The 16,888-nt window shown below is 36.9% G+C and overlaps 3 protein-coding genes across 11 annotated transcripts in view; 1 reads left to right on the top strand and 2 right to left on the bottom strand.

Moving 5' to 3' along the window:
• LOC118280564 (serine/threonine-protein kinase WNK1) overlaps window positions 1-3,524 on the bottom strand; it is a 63,252-nt gene extending 59,728 nt beyond the window's left edge. For 6 of the 8 annotated variants that reach the window (XM_050699565.1, XM_050699569.1, XM_050699570.1 and 3 more), the window contains exon 1: window positions 3,406-3,524. The gene's annotated coding sequence lies outside the window, so the exon portion shown is untranslated. Of the gene's footprint in view, window positions 1-3,131; window positions 3,151-3,313 lie in introns of those variants that run through there. The other 2 variants (XM_050699566.1, XM_050699567.1) reach the window with 2 other exon arrangements.
• An 816-nt stretch (window positions 3,525-4,340) lies between these two features.
• Window positions 4,341-16,888, top strand: part of LOC118280684 (protein MON2 homolog) — a 41,141-nt gene continuing 28,593 nt past the window's right edge. Inside the window, exons 1-12 of one of the 2 annotated variants that reach the window (XM_050699439.1) lie at window positions 4,341-4,584; window positions 6,252-6,383; window positions 7,717-7,899; window positions 9,038-9,167; window positions 9,532-9,632; window positions 9,988-10,113; window positions 10,677-10,756; window positions 11,162-11,327; window positions 11,835-11,949; window positions 12,468-12,599; window positions 16,073-16,169; window positions 16,741-16,869. In XM_050699439.1, coding sequence (XP_050555396.1) covers window positions 4,465-4,584; window positions 6,252-6,383; window positions 7,717-7,899; window positions 9,038-9,167; window positions 9,532-9,632; window positions 9,988-10,113; window positions 10,677-10,756; window positions 11,162-11,327; window positions 11,835-11,949; window positions 12,468-12,599; window positions 16,073-16,169; window positions 16,741-16,869 — 1,511 coding nt within the window. In that variant the 5' untranslated portion in view covers window positions 4,341-4,464. The remainder of the gene's footprint in view (window positions 4,585-6,251; window positions 6,384-7,716; window positions 7,900-9,037; window positions 9,168-9,531; window positions 9,633-9,987; window positions 10,114-10,676; window positions 10,757-11,161; window positions 11,328-11,834; window positions 11,950-12,467; window positions 12,600-16,072; window positions 16,170-16,740; window positions 16,870-16,888) is intronic. The other variant, XM_050699440.1, reaches the window with a different exon arrangement.
• LOC126911587 (uncharacterized) lies at window positions 13,310-15,436 on the bottom strand. The gene is made up of 4 exons (XM_050699441.1): window positions 15,338-15,436; window positions 14,787-14,914; window positions 13,960-14,186; window positions 13,310-13,525 (listed from the first exon to the last, which is right to left on the bottom strand). Exons 1-4 carry the CDS (start codon window positions 15,344-15,346, stop codon window positions 13,323-13,325), a joined length of 567 nt encoding a protein of 188 aa, XP_050555398.1. The 5' UTR covers window positions 15,347-15,436; the 3' UTR covers window positions 13,310-13,322.

Raw genomic sequence — 16,888 nt, 5'->3', positions numbered from 1 at the left:
TAGTATAAGTGGGAACGGTCACATAGTTTCACAGCTTAGATTATCTTCGTAGCATAGCTGCATAGCCACATCTCTGGTGGAAAAACACGCTGTCAAAATAAGTCCCTAAAACGATAGATCAAGTCTACGACCAACAACTTTCCGTCAATCGTATCAAAACGTCACAGACATCACAAACTTACTTATACCGGTGGACAAAATAGGAACTAATGCAACACTAAACAAAATAACAATACAAAACGATCTAAACGAAGAAACTAGCGACATTGCCAACTGCAAAGATATTAAATCAGAAATTAACGACTCTATTACGTAGTGTTATGACCGATATTCGTAGTTTAACAACTTACACGTGTATCACTATCGCACACATGCATACAAATGGTGACATCACGGAGCCATTATCAATTGTTCACACATGTTATCAGTAGAATCTGTGCTGTATCACATAATCAACAAAACATTGTGTAGTAACTGTTTATTTACTAGTAAAGCCGGGTATAAACATGCAAATTAATAAGGCTTTTTTTAGGGGGGGAAAATTATCCAATGACTTCTCCCGCCTTGAACGAAATGTCAAACTCTTACTGACTAAAAACCACCCCGTTCCTTCTTATGCTTTTCGAGACAGAACCCCGATAAACCCCGGTATTCGCAGCTCCGGACTATCGGATTAATAAAGCTTGGTTATTAAACCTTAGTTCACATATCGATGTCTACCCTCACCTATAGTCAAACTACAAAAAAAACTACTGATATAAAACTTCTCAAACTGTGGATATCTATTCGTAGTAAACTTTAAAATGGCTGCTTTTTATTTGACTTCCATCAGTGGATAAGACACTTTTTTTAAGGAAGGTTTCAGTATATAAGTTGTGAATAAATCAAGGGCTGACATCAATACCCTTAGTATGAGTTTGCTTTACGTTTAAAGTAATCGAAACAAGAGCGCGTTCGGCGCTCTGATTGGCCGGCTCGAACGCGCTTTTGTTACGATTCTCTCAAACTCGTACTAAGGGTACAGTTACTGACAGACAGAACACACTACATATTTCATTATATTATTATAATAAATAGTAGATAGTTAGTGTTTATCTGGAAGTTTACAAGTGGTTGACAAGATTATCTCATAAGTTGAATAGAAACTGATTAGTTGTCAACAAAAATATCAGATAGCTACAGAGTTCATTCACTTTGAGATGTTTTATCTCCAATAAGACAAATCTCATTCTGTGAATGAGTTTTTAAGATTAAAATTGAGATATATAAATTGGAGTATGAATGTATAGATAGGTCAAAATAAAACTAGAAAAAAATTAATACACCTTGGAATGGGCCACTAACTTTCTGACAGACAGACTGATGAACAATTAAATGACGTTTTAAAAGTGCCTAATTACAGATTAATTGAAATAAATGCTATGATTTTGACTTTAAATATAATAAATAAAATATAAAAATCAACAAAAAACAACAAAATTTACTCAGAACCCTGATTAGTTTTCTATTGTCTGATTTAGTCTTATCTTAGGAATGTGTTATTTTATTACCGCCTATAATAATAGCCTAATGAATTAGTGGATAATGAATTTCTAGATTATAGTACATTAGATAATACACATAAAGAATTGAAATGTTTAGTTAGAAAGTTTCATAATTTTAATACTTGAGGATGACCCAATCAAATAAGAATTGAACAATAATATTGTCAAAGTCAAAGTCGAAATTATTTATTTCAAGCAGACCAGCAAGGCACTTTTGAATGTCAAAGCAAATATAATAATATTAAAAATGTCTGTCTGTCGGTCAGTCCTCTAGTGAAGCTATTTGCTTGTTTCAAAGTGTAGATTACTATAGAGAAGAAACTTAAACATTCTATACCACCATTATAGAATTATTATGCTTTAGACCGTCCATGGATGGATAGTACATTTATCAAGGAAGATCAAGGCTAAAACATCACACTGTGATCAAAAGGAGACAAGTAGCGAGAGAAACCGAGCAGAGGTAGTAGATACTACTACAGAGCATAAACTTGTATTGATACCTCAATGCCTCAGTCCTGTAAGATGATATTAACACATTATCTTAAGTTACAAACGGACTATAAATAAGTTGATAATGAGACTATAAGAGCCATCTACTTAAAGCACTTGTGAACTAAAATGTAACATCAAATTTAAAGCAAAGTAAACCAACATTACTTTTCAAATAGGTTAATAATATTTAGTAAATATTAATTTAATAACAAATATTGGTCTGTCTCCTTGAGGTTCCAAAAGGTTAAACATTTCCACATTTGTCAGAGTAAAGTTAGAAAACTTATCAATATATAATAAATTAAGATGAAAATGAAATTATAGGAGGTAAGCAGTAATGTATCAAATGTGACCCTTGGTTTTAGTACCAGTGAGCAAGTGAGATGTGGTATGAAGAACAAATTAAGTAATACAATAATTATGTAGGTCCAACAAATTCATTACATTAATATTTAACAAACAATTCATATCTTCTTATTAATTAACCCATAAAGAACTTTGACATACAAATTGTAACACCAATTCAACAGTGCGTTGTAATTCTGTTATCTCGGTACAACTAGTCAAAAGCCTTATTAGCGGGTCAAACAAAACAAGTAAAGTGTGATCTTTAGAACAATGATTTAACAATCACAGACTAGAAGGAAACCACATACAACTTGAATCAATGTCAACCAAACATAATATCACTAACATAAATGGTATATACAAACACTTATTAGATTCTTACTTGATGCAGTTAGGTGGCCAAGACTTTCACTCAAAGACAAAGTTAATATACCAAGATGACACTGATTATGTTATTTACAAAACGGAACACGAACACGCTGTATTGTTTACTGCGCATAGATTGCATGATCAAATTATTTTAAGGCGATGTGAGAACACGGGTCGCCGGCGACAACCAGTGGGTGTTCACAGTTACCTCCCGGCTCAAACCCACCTTAATACTTCATGACGCACTAGACTACAAAAAAACTATGCAAACGACACTGGATTAATGAAAACTTGGTACCGGCATGAAAAACTAAACATGATTTTACACGAAAAAGACACACTGCGACTCCACATTCCACGCACGATTATACATACATTCCACACCTGTGCCGCGAAGAGTTTTATTACCAGTAGTACTAAAATCCGCAGACAGCGGCCGTTCTAATGCAGTAAATGGCGCATAGCTGAATCAAGCTGAATAAATAGAATAAAAAACTGAAATGACAGCACGTCAAGCTCACAAAACCAATTTCTACATGATATCAAGCGATTTATACCTCGGTATCGGCATCTTCTGACGGGTGCACGTTATAAACGACACTGAAACGTTACTTTAGCTAAATTGATATCGGATTCTATAAATACTTACAAATAAAAATCTGGAATCACACCATTGTTTTTTCTTCTGCACAATCAGTAATCGATGTTGCTATACTAGAAAAAAAATCTTACCGTGAAAAGTGGGTCATCATCGATCACTTGCATTTCTTCTTTCACTTTCACTTCAAGAAGCTTAACATAGTCGTACACTTAAATATAAGTGTTTATGCGAGAAAAACATTACTTCTTATATTGTAATAATGTTTCCTAGAATATTTGAATTTGATCTTATTCTCTTTGAGCTGCAGCATAAGTTTTTAATGATATTTAATGCGAATATACGTTTATCTATTCTATTTAGGTACGCATTTGATTAGCTAAATTTAATTAAAGCTTTGTAGTATATACATAAAATATGAAGTGAGTATAGCTTAATTCAATTAACATCAAATTAATGTGCAAAAAATTCACTGTCGCTGTGGTTGTGCGGATGAAGTAAAGTCGTATCGTTTTACCGAATATGGTGGAAATTCTTTTTTTTATTTGGTCACACTGCTTGAAGTAGGAAAATCAATTTCATTTCATGCAGTAGCAGTCGAATTAATTTTCTGATTAAGCTTTTTAATAAATATTTTTCAATAGTCACTGTCATTTTCATTGTAAATTTTACAATAATCTAAAAAAAGCATATAATAAAAAATTTATATCCTTCCAGAAAGCTAATCAATTGATTAAAAAAATATTATTTAGGAAAGAAAGCGTGAAAAGAAACGTGGAATACAGATTCGTTTAGAAATATCAAGATTAAATTGACATTTTCACGGATCTTTTTAACATAAATATATGGAAACAATGTGCACTTTTATGTTTTAAACTATTCCCAGTGTCATTTAAGTTAAAATCCTGAGAATTCGCTTTTTTATATCATTTTCATTGTAGTTGTCAATCATTCCAATCGGATTAGTGATAGAGTCTATAACTAATCAGACTTATCGTTTCCGAACTGAAAATTGTGATGTCGATTGTGTACATGGCATAAATTCAATTTCTATAATTTTTTACGTGAATTATGATGTGAATAAGTGAATTAGCAACAATAAATTAAATAATGGCGTTCGTAAGCGCTGTAACCGGCGATGACTCCACGAAGAAATTCATGGATGTCCTCCAGAATGATTTCAAGACATTGAGTTTGGAGACCAAGAAGAAATATCCTCAGATAAGAGAGGTTTTTATCATTTTACTGTTTTTTATAATCTAAAATCATAATTTAGGCTTAACTACACTCGAATAGTAACTATCGGTGTTGCTAAAATGCGTAATTGATTATGTAAATTTGTCAGAAAAAATCCTGAAACATAATGTTTAATTAAACTTATTAATAAACTATTTAATAAATTTTACAAGGTAGGTGTTGTTAAGTAAGGTCGGTAATTGTTGCCATTATCTAGATTTTTTGTATTGTCGGAGATAAATAGTTTGTTGATTACAATCTAGGCCCAACAACACAAGTATTATTGTACCTGTGTAAGGGTGGAGTGTAGTTAGTTTTATCATTTTCATAACAATTACAGACATATAAGGAATTGCCATATTATCTATTCCTAACTTGCTCAATCAACAACCTTTATTTAATACTAGCTGACCAGACCTTAATACCAAATGTTTTAAATCTTAAGCCAAATCGGTCTAACTATTCTCAAGTTTTAGTGAGAGTAATAAACAGTAATTGATTAATGCAAAAGTATCTTTGTTTTTATTTCTTCTACATTACAATGGAGTGTTCTTATGGTATAAATTAAAAATTTATATCTTGAGGCATAGTTTGTAGATCTAGAGATAGTAGTGTAAGTGGCTCATTGATGGCTGAAGAATTACTTATTTTTCAATATGACACTCATTTGAAAGGCAATCAAAATATCTTTCAATTTAAAGGGTATGTGTTACTGATTAATCTAAAACTTATAACAGAAAATATTTATCAAGAAATGGAAATATTAACAGTAGCTCAGTTTTTTTGCCCCCGAGTGTAGTTTTAACAACTTGACAGATATAAATCTAAAACTAAATATGTAGTAATAAACAGGTATAATAGGTGCATCCGTTGTTTCTACTGCCTGATTAAGTAATAGGTATAAAGATAATAATGATTGCACTGAAGTACCTACCTAACACTAAATTAACTGTACTTGATGGCTATATCGATAGCCTATTTTTGTCTGCAGAGTTTAAATTTAGGCTAAACTCCAACCTCAGAATGCCCTTGACATAGACTATCTTTCTGAGGTTTTAACTAACTAACATTCGCAAAATGCAGTGAAACTGTGAAAGTGCTCTTGATTGATTAAGAATTCTGACTGCACTTGTAACGCCTCTGGTGTTTCAAGTGTCCATGGGCGGCGGCGATTGCTTACGATCAGGTAATATGTGGTAATATAACAAATGGAGTTTTTTACTTGTTCTTCTAAATCCAAAGCTACACTTTAGAACATGCACCTAGATTCATTGACAGACAGACTGATAGACTATTTTTTATTTGTTGACATATGAAAACCACCTTTTTATGGTTTAATTGGAATAAATGATTTGACTTTGACTTTAGAGGTTTACTTACCTAAATTGATTGAGTACCTTAGTATAAGTTTGCTTTATAATAATAATAATAACTATCGTAAGACATACTAAATTAACTAAAATCACGGTTTACTTATATATAAAAATTGAGAAAAGCTCTACTAGTTTCGAGTCACAGAGGGGCTCTTCATCAAGAGCAGGCTGATGACTAATATGTAGATGCGGTGACGTCGCGTAGCCTACTGTAGGCTGTGATTTTTAGTTAACTTAAGTAATGTAATATGTGTTATAGTTATTGTAAATAAATTGTTGCTGTTTCAGGCGTGTGATGAAGCTATCGAGAAACTGTCGTTGGCCTCCAACAACCCACAGGCATCTCTGTATGGAGTAGTGAATCAAATATTGTACCCACTAGTGCAAGGCTGTGAATCAAAGGATCTGAAGATTATTAAGGCAAGTTTTGTTTACTAGCGACCCACCCCAGCTTCGCATGGGTGCAATGGTGATATATTATGCATGTGTTATACATATAAACCTTCCTCTTGAATCACTCTATCTATTAAAAAAAACCGCATCAAAATCCGTTACGTAATTATAAAGATTTAAGCATACAAAGGGACAGAGAAAGTGACTTTGTTTTATACTATAATATAGTGATTTATTTGGGAAAATTTTATATATGCTTCCATACTATACGTAAGTAGCCATACCACAGGCTATACTCCATGCTATGATATTTTCAAAACTGTCATCAGTTAGAATTTTATTAGTCATGGTGGATAAAGGTCACACGACACGTTGAACAATATCAATGTTAATAGGGATGATGACAGTACATTCAAGTATTTATTGCATCCATAATGTACACAGGTGTTGGAAAATACAGTATTTAGTCACAATTATGGACCCTGTCCTGACACTGGGTATGAAAATAAAAAATCTATTTAGTCCGACAGTGAGGTGATGAAAAAATATTAGACACGTATTTTTTTATTTGGTCGTATGATAACAATACTTAGATATGTAAAACGAATCAAAGTTAGGAAGTGGAAGTAAACACGTCATTTCTACGTATAAAATGTACCTAGAAGTGACGTCACGCGATTTCAAATCGATATATCTTCGAAAGTATTTGTTTCCGTAAGAAAATATAAAATACGTGTCTAATATTTTCAAATAATTTACAAGACGGACATTAAAATAAAAATTAGGCATCTACCCTATTATAATATACCTACAAAAATTTTCAGAAAGTTCCTTTGTTTATGTTTCCGCCTTGAACACACTTGTGTTCATACGAGTATTACATGTAGTTATGTGTGTACACATTTTCCGGTAACATTACTTTAATCGTTGTTTATCGTTTTAACACTCATTCAATAATTAATCAAAATACTAAAGAAATCTACATTTCAATGCACATTTGGTGCAGTAATGTTATGTCACGTCTCCAGATATTTAAGGTGCAGCCTTTAGTGATTTTCAGATTGAGCCATTTTTATTCTTAATAGGCCTAATGTTTACAGCAATCAAAGATATACATAGCATCCAGCAGTACATTAACGTGGACACTGAATGAAAATACAATGAGTTTAACAAGCAATATAACTAGTAGGACTTCCAAAAATAAGAGAGGAAGTGTCAGACTCCTGCTTTTCGAACCGGAGTAAATCCGCTAGGCAGTCCGCGGCTCTGGTGTTAAAACTCGGTGTGATTGTATTTTTAAATATAGTGTTTTAAAATAACTTACTTAATAAAACATAAAATAAATTTGTTTTTATTACAGTTCTGTTTAGGAACAATCCAGCGTCTAATAGCTCAGCAAGGCATAGACGCGAAGGGAGCGAGACATGTCGTCGATTGCCTGTACAACCTGGGGCAGGGCGCAGTCCTTGAACTGAAGCTGCTGCAGACCGCCGCCCTGTTGATGACCACGTCTGACCTGGTGCACGGAGACACCTTGGCTAGGGTGAGTCGAATTACATACCGTTTCTTAATTAAGGGTAGATAAAGGTCAACATTTTTACAATATAACGCCCATTTTTTAATAAAAACTGGTGAGGGGAAGCATATATTGCCACTCTTCACCCGTTATTCCAGTCTTTGGTTTGACGTTTAAAAGTGACTTCCTGGTCTAATTGAAATATGTAATTTTGACTTTGATCACATTGACATACTATCGCGAAAGTTTTTGTGGTATGTATGTGTGTTTCTTTTTTCTCTTAAAACGTAATGAACTGATAATACAGAGGTAGAATATAGCTTTTTTCTAATGGTATAAATCACGGATCACCTGATGGTAAGCAATCGTCGCCGCCCGTGGACACCCGAAACACTAGAGGCGTTACAAGTGCGATGCCTTTTGGGGGATAGGAATTTAAGGGTTGTTGGGGAAATGGGGATTGGGAAGATTAGGGAGGGGTTTAATTGGGCTTACTATATTGGGCCTTTTTGTTTCTATATTTTACACAATTTTATCTTCTTAGCCAATACCATTGTTCATGTACACTTATAAACACACATATGAACCGGAAACCGATAAATAGATATATAATTATAACTTTTATCTAAAATCAAACACGTTTTAAAGTGCAGGCATAAGTTTAAACAATTTAACGATAAGATTAGATCGTATAGATTTAGTTTACAAACAAAACGAATTATATTTTCAACTATAGCAAACTAGTGTTACATAGAAAGTGTGAATAGATAGTAGTTTTGACATGAGCGTTCCTATCATCCACAGTCGTTTTATTAAGAAAAATGAAAGGGATAGAATTATTGGGGTAATGTTTGTAATCTACATTTTTTTGTCTTACTAATATTATAAATGCGAAAGTTTGTGTGTCTGTGTGTATGTTTGTTACTCGATTACGTCGAAACGGCTGAAGGAATCGGGATGTAATTTAAAATGGGGATCATAATATAACAGCTGGAATACTTTGACATTTTGAGTCTAAAGATATTTTTGACGGTGGAAAATCATGAAATGACTCTTACTGACTAAAAACCACCCGTTCTACTCCGGCTTTTCGAGCCGGATCCCGATAACCCGCTACGTAGTCCGCAGATTATAGGTACATTCCGTGATTTTTTCTTTTCTACAGACAATGGTGATGTGCATGCGCATGGTATCGCCTTCAGAAAGCCGTGACGTCAGCACCAGCCACGCTGCAGCAGCTACAGTCCGCCAGCTGGTGGCTCTAGTCTTTGAAAGAGCCCTCGCTGAAGCTGAAGGTATGATCCTCATCATAGAACAGAGAAAAACTCATATATTTAGTAGTAGTATCTATCAAAACCACCCTACCTTTTGGATAATTATAATTAGGTCACACTAACAAAATCTTTTTATGATTGATCTGTCTCGAATAACATTAAAATTAAATATCACCATAATAATAACGTTGACTCTATTCTGCTGCATTTTAAATATGGAATCTTACTTTTCAATACAACATTGTTTCGCTAACAAGTTCCAGTACTTGACGCTAGATGTCACTATCTTAAATCCTTGCAATTACGCAGTGTAATAAAACAAATAAGTAAGAGTTAAACCCATTTTATTTTTGTTTGTCAATGAAGGTTTGATATTGTATTTCAGGTGCTCTGAAAGTGAACCCAGCTGACGTGAGACCACAGACTAACAATAAGGCCCCTAAGGATCTTAAACCATGTGCTGTCGATGCGTATCTAATATTACAGGTAAGCAAACATTTATAGTAATCCTCATTAACCGACTTCAAAAAAAGAGGGGTTCTCAGTTGGACCTTTAAGTATGTGCATACATACTTTATCTAAACCGAATTTTGATTTTATCGCTTTTAGCTAAACCGAAATTGAGAGCATTTTTTGTCTTAGGAGCGAGAGGGAGTGTCAGACTCTTAATGACAAAAACCACCCTGTTCCTACTCTTGCTTTTCCAACCGAAGCTTCAGTAAACCCGCTAGGTAGTCTGTAGAGGAGAATAGTTTAGGGATATTACCTAGCTTAAAAAAATGGAGGTGGTAAAGAAAATTGAAGGCATTTCTCTTTTTGAAAAAGTTATCTTTGTTTACAGGATATTATTCAACTGATAAACGGTGACTCAGCACACTGGCTGGTCGGTATATCGGACGTGCCAAAAACGTTTGGACTGGAGCTACTGGACACAGTACTCACTGATTTCTCACCTATTTTCTTCAAGGTATGTATAACATAATAAGTTTATAACAAGCTATTATACAATACTTTTCTCCAAAATCCAGTCGATTCTTAAAGGAGTATTCGTATTTATTAGTTGCCGATTATTTCACTAATGTAGCGTGACGTCTTGTAATGTTAGTATAAGTTTTCTTTATGTTTAAAATAATCGAAACGAGACTGTGTTGGGCGGTCTGATTGGTTGGTTTATTTGAGCCGGTCATTTACTTTAAACGTAAAGCAAAGTCGTACTAAGGGTACTGTTTGACCCATAGAAGAGTTGCTTATGTCGAATATTGAACATTACCACCATTTGGTTCGAAAAAATCTAGTAAGCTAATCTATATAGATAGAAAGCGGATATATTATTTAAACTCAGTTTTCTGGGGAGGGGGATGATCCCCTGATCGTCCAATGACTTATCCTGCCTTGGGCGAGGCTAGAGGGAGTGTCAGACTCTTACTAACTAAAAACTACCCCGTTCCTACTCCTGCTTTTCAAGCCGGTGCTCCGGTGATGAAAATCGGTGTAATTGTGTTTTAAAATTTTCTAATATTTTGTTCTCAGATAGCGGAGTTTCGGTTCCTGTTGAAGGAACACGTGTGTGCTCTCATCATCAGGCTGTTCTCCCCTAATGTCAAGTACAGGTCAGATCATTTATATACATTTATTTGTTATAAAAATATGAAGATATACTCTTAAAAACTCACAACACTCTTGAAACACCAGAGGCGTAACAAGTGCGTTGCCGGCCTTTTGGGGGTTAGGAAATTAAGAGTTGTTGGGGAATCGGGGATTGGGAAGGAGGGAATTGGGCCTACGTACCATTAACACAACGAAACCTAACCTCATTAACACAACGAAACACAACGCAAGCGTTGTTTACGTCGGTTTACGGTGAGGCCGTGGTATCACTCCGGTCGAGCCGGCCCATTTGTGCCGAAGCTCGGCTCTCCTACACTTAACGTTGGAGGCAGAAGCAATTTTTTTTATTAATTAAGCTTGTGTTACGGTGTTTTTGTTTCTATGTAGTAATACAGTAATGTTTGCAGGGCGGCGTTCACAGCGCTGCACATCCCGGGCGGCGCGGGCGGCGCGAGCGGCGCGGGCGGTGCGGGCGGCGCGGGCGGCCCGGCGGCGGAGCGCCCGCACTTCCCCGTCACCATGCGCCTGCTGCGCCTCGTCTCCGTCATCGTGCACAAGTACCACGCCGTGCTCGTACGTACATTATATCTATACTTTATATAGAAAGCTAAAGCGTTTGTTTGTTTGAACGCACTAATCGCTAATTCTAAGGGATAATACGTTCCCTAATTTTTTATGCAATAAGCCGGTAAATAAGCCGACGGATCACCTGAAGTTAAGCAACCGCCATCGATGGTAAACAACAAAATTTCATTAGCACGCGTGCATAAAGTTTTCAAAACACCTACGAATCTTCCGATAATGCAGGCGCAGGCGCTTCGCTGCTAACAGCTGATCATGTAAAAGCACGCGCGGGATAAATTTTGTTGTTTTATTATTGTGATAAAAATACAACTTATGAGTATACAAAAAATTTTCTTTGGGAAAGTTGTTAGTAACCATGAGTATAAGCACATATTTAAATATCGTTCACTAATTACCAGTCACCCTATATATTTTATAGCAGTGCTCAGACTTACATTGACTCAATCAATAAAGACGGCATACCTACTCTAAACTCTACAATATCTTGTCTTCCAGGTGACGGAGTGCGAGATATTCCTCTCCCTCACGATAAAGTTCCTGGACCCGGACAAACCAATGTGGCAGCGAGCGCTGGCGTTAGAAGTACTGCATAAGATGACCATACAACCAAGTAAGTCTCTCCTATCACACCAGACCGAATTTGTTTGCTTTTTAACCGTTTTTATTTAGTTTGTTCCGTTTTATTTACTTTGTTTTTGGTATTATATCCCCTCCATAATTTTCCCGATCCCCGATTCCCCTACAACCTTTTTCTAACCCCCAAAAGGCTGGCAGCGTACTTGTGACGTTTCTGGTGTTTCGGGTGTCCATGGGCGGCGGCGATTGCTTACCATTAGGTGATCCGTCTGCTCGTTTACCGACTTATATCTAAAAAAAGTTTTTGTTATTTGAAATTTAACCCCACCTTGACGACATATCGATCTGACATTTGGTATACTCTCTAAATCTTGATGACCATACAATATCATCATTTTTTTCGTCAAAACTACCATTATGGGATTGATTGGAACAGAGTTGTGTTGCTAAATTCCATGATGCAAGAATTAAAAGTTCGTGAAATTCTGATCGTTACATATTTTATACTGCATAGTACGTTACAGCTCGACTAAATAGCGTTGTTCTCCACAGATCTGCTGAAGGCGTTCTGCGAGTGCTACGACATGAAGCCGCACGCGACCAACATATTCCAGGACATCGTCAACGCGCTCGGCGCCTACGTGCAGAGTCTCTTCGTCGCCTCCAATGTCAATACACCAGCTGGTAAGTATCCTGAGCTGCGGACCGGGACTACCTAGCGGGTTTACCGGCTTGAAAAGCAAGAGTAGGAACGGGGTGGTTTTTAGTCAGTAAGAGCCTGACACTCCCTCTCACCTCGCCTAAGGCGAGAGAAGTCATTGGATCAGTTTCCCCCCTCAAAAAAAATGCTGGTAGTACCATGAATACTCTTCCTGTACCCTTATGGTACGAGTTTGCTTTACGTTGAACCAAAACCAAACTCGCGTTTGGCATTTTGATTGGCCAGCTATTCTATTGGTTGATAAATGAACCAATCCATCAGAGGGCTAAGTACAAGTTTGCTTTACGTTTAACGAAACGAAACGAGAATGCGTAAGGCGCTCTGATTGGCTGGCGCGAATAAACCAACCAATTAGAACGCCGAACGTGCTCTCGTTTCGGATTCTTTCAACGTAAAGCAAACTCGTACTAAGGGTACAGAGGGCTTAGTACGAGTTTAATTTACGTTTAACGTAATCAAAACGAGAGCGCGTTCGGCGCTCTGATTGGTTGGTTTATTCGAGCCGGCTAATCAAAACGCCGAATGCGTTCTCGTTTCGATTACTTTAAACGTAAAGTAAACTCGTACTAAGGGTACGGAGCGCCGAACACGCTCTCGTTTTCGTGTATACTTAATTAAAAACGAAATCACTAACTACTTTACCCAATTTATTAAAAATAACAAATATATTAATATCATTTTATTTATCACCATCGTTGCAAATCAAATTCGGACCTTATTTCCCCGGCAATATAGTCCACATCTGGCGGCATGATGTCTTCGTTGCTGCTTACATCTTTGTAGACCACGTACCTGGTGTCCTGCTGAGTGGCGTAGTAGTCACCTTCCTCCACTTCCTCGGAACTCTCGGTTTGTTCTTTAAACGAGCCCAGTTGCGTTTTGAAGTAATCTGGAAGAAAAGTTACCTATGCTAGTGGATTGTTCGAAAAATCCTGATACATATTTTTAATTGATAAAATTTATTTTTTCTTTATAGACTTTAATTTTACATATTTTTTTTAAGTTTGTTATACTTTTTTTTCTATTATTTATTAAAAGTATACCAAGGATAAAAACTATAATATAACATTTAACGTAACGACTTTAGGGTAAAAATGGTCAGTTGGGTGCTACGGAAAACGTAAAGTTTTGAGATCGGGAGGGGGTACAGAAAACGTAGCGTTACAAGGGGGAGGGGGGTTAAAAATCTTCAAAAATTTGCTTTACGCAATACTTGAACGCCCCCTAAGTGTCCATGGTCGGCACTGGTTGCTTACCATTAAGTGGTCCGTCTGCTCATTTGCCGGTTAATGCCGTAAAAATAATAATTAAAACAAAGCTTACCAGCCAATCCCTCTCTAAGGTTCTTGTCTTCGGCACCAGTTTCATTCTCCATTCTCTCATTCTCCACTTCAACCTTAGTTTCGGCTTCACTGCTAGAGCTATTCTTGCGATTTTGCAATTCGACTAGCTCCAAGTACTTATCGATTAATACTCGACATCGTTTCATACAGAGTCGATAGGTTCGAAATCGATTTGTTCGAAAATTGTTCGTGCAACCGAGACGTTCGCTGAAAATTTTGCATGTTTAACCTTTCGTCTGCGGGTGTATGAGACAACAATAGAATACACATTGTGTCTCGCACTGATCAGTGCTTCAGCATACGACGGGTTAATCCCTATATCCCTATATTGTATATATGGAAAGTTCACTAAGTATCAAAATTGTGTCGTGGTGGCGCGCTCGCTTGTCATGCATGAGAGTGTGTGTTCGAAACCTACCAACGGCAAGTACCAATGTGACTTTTCCGAGTTATATGTACGTTCTAAGATTATTTAAACTCCACTGACAAACGGTGAAGGAAAACATCGTGAGGAAACCTGGGCTTATAATTTTGTAATTATATGTTGGAAATCGCCAATCCTCATGGAGCAAGCGTGGAGATTAATGCTCAAACCTTCTCCGTGTGAGAAGAAGCCTTAGGTCAGCAGTGGCCACTTATAGGCTGTTGGTGTGATGTGATACGGATTTGGAGGTCCATCCATTTTTTTTAATAAATAAATTATACCAAATTTCAAATATTTTGATGATATTCGTTTCCCGTGGATGAAAGTCTTTGCCCTACATTGACGATGATGATGATGATGATAATTAAATGTGTAATATTTACGTGCAATTCTGTGCCATGAACACGAAGGTCCACACCGGAGCCACTTCTTCCACGCACACTCCTGGGGAGAAGCGCCGAGTGCACCTCATGTTGAGTAGGTTTGCGTGAGGGTACTCCTTTGGATCTACCTCTAACAACATACACTTTTTTATGGTATAAGCCGGTAATCGAGCAGACGGATCACCTGATGGTAAGCAATCGCCGCCGCTTATGAACACCAGAAACACCAGAGGCGTTACAAGTACGTGGCCGGCCTTTTGAAGGTTAGGAGTTTAAGGGTTGTTGGGGAATCGATGGGGGGGGGGGGGTAATTGGGCCTCCGGTAACCTAACTCACACAACGCAAGCGTTGTTTCACGTCGGTTTTCTGTGAGGCCGTGGTATCACTCCGGTTGAGCCGGCCCATTCGTGCCGAAGCATGACTCTCCCACACTTAAAACTTCTACTAGAAGCAACGTTACGCCTTTTATCACCGAAGGGGTAGGCAGAGATGCACATTACGTAGGCACGTAATACCGCTACTTCTACTAGACTAGTTGAGAAAAAACTTACCAACTCCATTTGACCCGTTACAAACAACTATATTGAAGGCAAATAAAACTATTACGGTACAAATAATTATTCTTAACATTTCTTTTATCAAGTATTAACTATATTATAATTTTATTTGTCAATAGACATGGCCTATGAGATTATTTTCAAAACTAGTTGATCTAGCTTAGGATGCTTTTCCACCAGAGATGTGCTTTGTAGGTATGCTGCGAAGATGTTATAGCTAAGCTGTGAAACTATGTTACCGTTTCCACTGATGCTATGTAGCTGTGCGAGGAAGATGCGCAGCTTGAGTATGCAATATATCGATAGTACGGAAGCCATCCATAGCACGCATATTTCCATATAAAAAACAAAACTTAGCTGAGTCCGTTTTCACCAGTACTAAGCTATGTTTACCAATTGATATAATTGGTGGAAGCCCAACGCATCCACAGTAGCATAGCATAGCGTAGCATCTCTGGTGGAAATTGATCCTTAAATCGCCAAGTTGATCTCAGCCCCGTACGCACTGACGTGATTTACATAGCGTTGCGCGATTGTATCGCGGTTGCATATTATATTAGAAATGTGGTAAACCGCAGTACACAGGCTGAATAAATATTTAAAAAAATGTATTGTTAGTGTTTTCTTTTTGTGTATTTTGTTAAAATGTTATTCAATAATCTGTCTATCATCTTTTGTCCGGGTAACGCGTAAATATTTAATAAAATTGTTTCGACATTCTGTTTCCAGGGTCTGCCGGTATACCTCAGCAGTCAGGGTTCTACTGGAAGGGAGTCTGGTTACCGCTCTGTGTCACCTTCGAACCTGGGACTGCTAAATCTGTTTAGTAAGTGGTGTTCTTTGAACCTTATCGAATAAGAGACCTTATGGAATAAGATTTTAGGTCTGTTTTTGTATCATTTTACAAAATTTTTATTCACCAACCGTCGATGAGCATCGGATTCGAGCTCGGAATTGAGTCCCAGACCAGACGAAACTCTATTGAGTTGATAAATTTTTACCTGGGTGGTGGGAAGTAATTAACAATTCTAACTTTGGATGTGTTAAAGTCCCGAGTGAATAAATTACTTATAGGTAGGCGAGCTCCATCGTCGGCCACATCATCATTTACCACTAGGCTTGATGGTGTCCAAACACCATTCTTTCTATACTAATATTATCTGAAGAGTTCATTTTATTACTTTTCTATTTTTTTTTTGTACGACGACGTTGTTTGTTCGCGAATATCTCCGCAACTACTGGTTCCAATTGAATAATATTTTTTGTGTTGGATAGTCTATTCATAGAGAAAGGTTAGGCTGTAAAACATCACGCTACGGTCAATAGGACCCAAGCAAACTGTTTGGGAATGACTAGTTAAATATAAATATAATAAATAAATATTATTAATCTTTCAGCATTGAAATGCTGGACCGCAGCGAAGCTCCCGTGATACAGGACGGGTACGGCATCTCGGTGGCGTACGCTTGTCTCATGGAGATCATACGGTCCATAGCCATCAGTGTGGAAGGCAACGAGTACTTCAGGTAAGCTTAAAAATCGACC

Source organism: Spodoptera frugiperda, chromosome 16 (assembly GCF_023101765.2).
Source record: "Spodoptera frugiperda isolate SF20-4 chromosome 16, AGI-APGP_CSIRO_Sfru_2.0, whole genome shotgun sequence".
In the NCBI taxonomy this organism is placed as follows: Eukaryota; Metazoa; Arthropoda; class Insecta; order Lepidoptera; family Noctuidae; genus Spodoptera; species Spodoptera frugiperda.
Note: the sequence above shows the minus strand (reverse complement) of the source record. Positions and strands in the feature narration are given on the sequence as shown.

What these genes read in the sequence shown, in the direction of transcription:
- LOC126911587 (XM_050699441.1), bottom strand. An exon ending in TTCATGGCACAGAATTGCAC is followed by an intron (nt 14,187 to 14,786) that starts GTAAATATTACA and finishes CAAAATTTTCAG; the next exon opens with CGAACGTCTCGGTTGCACGA. An exon ending in CCTTAGAGAGGGATTGGCTG is followed by an intron (nt 13,526 to 13,959) that starts GTAAGCTTTGTT and finishes CTTTTCTTCCAG; the next exon opens with ATTACTTCAAAACGCAACTG.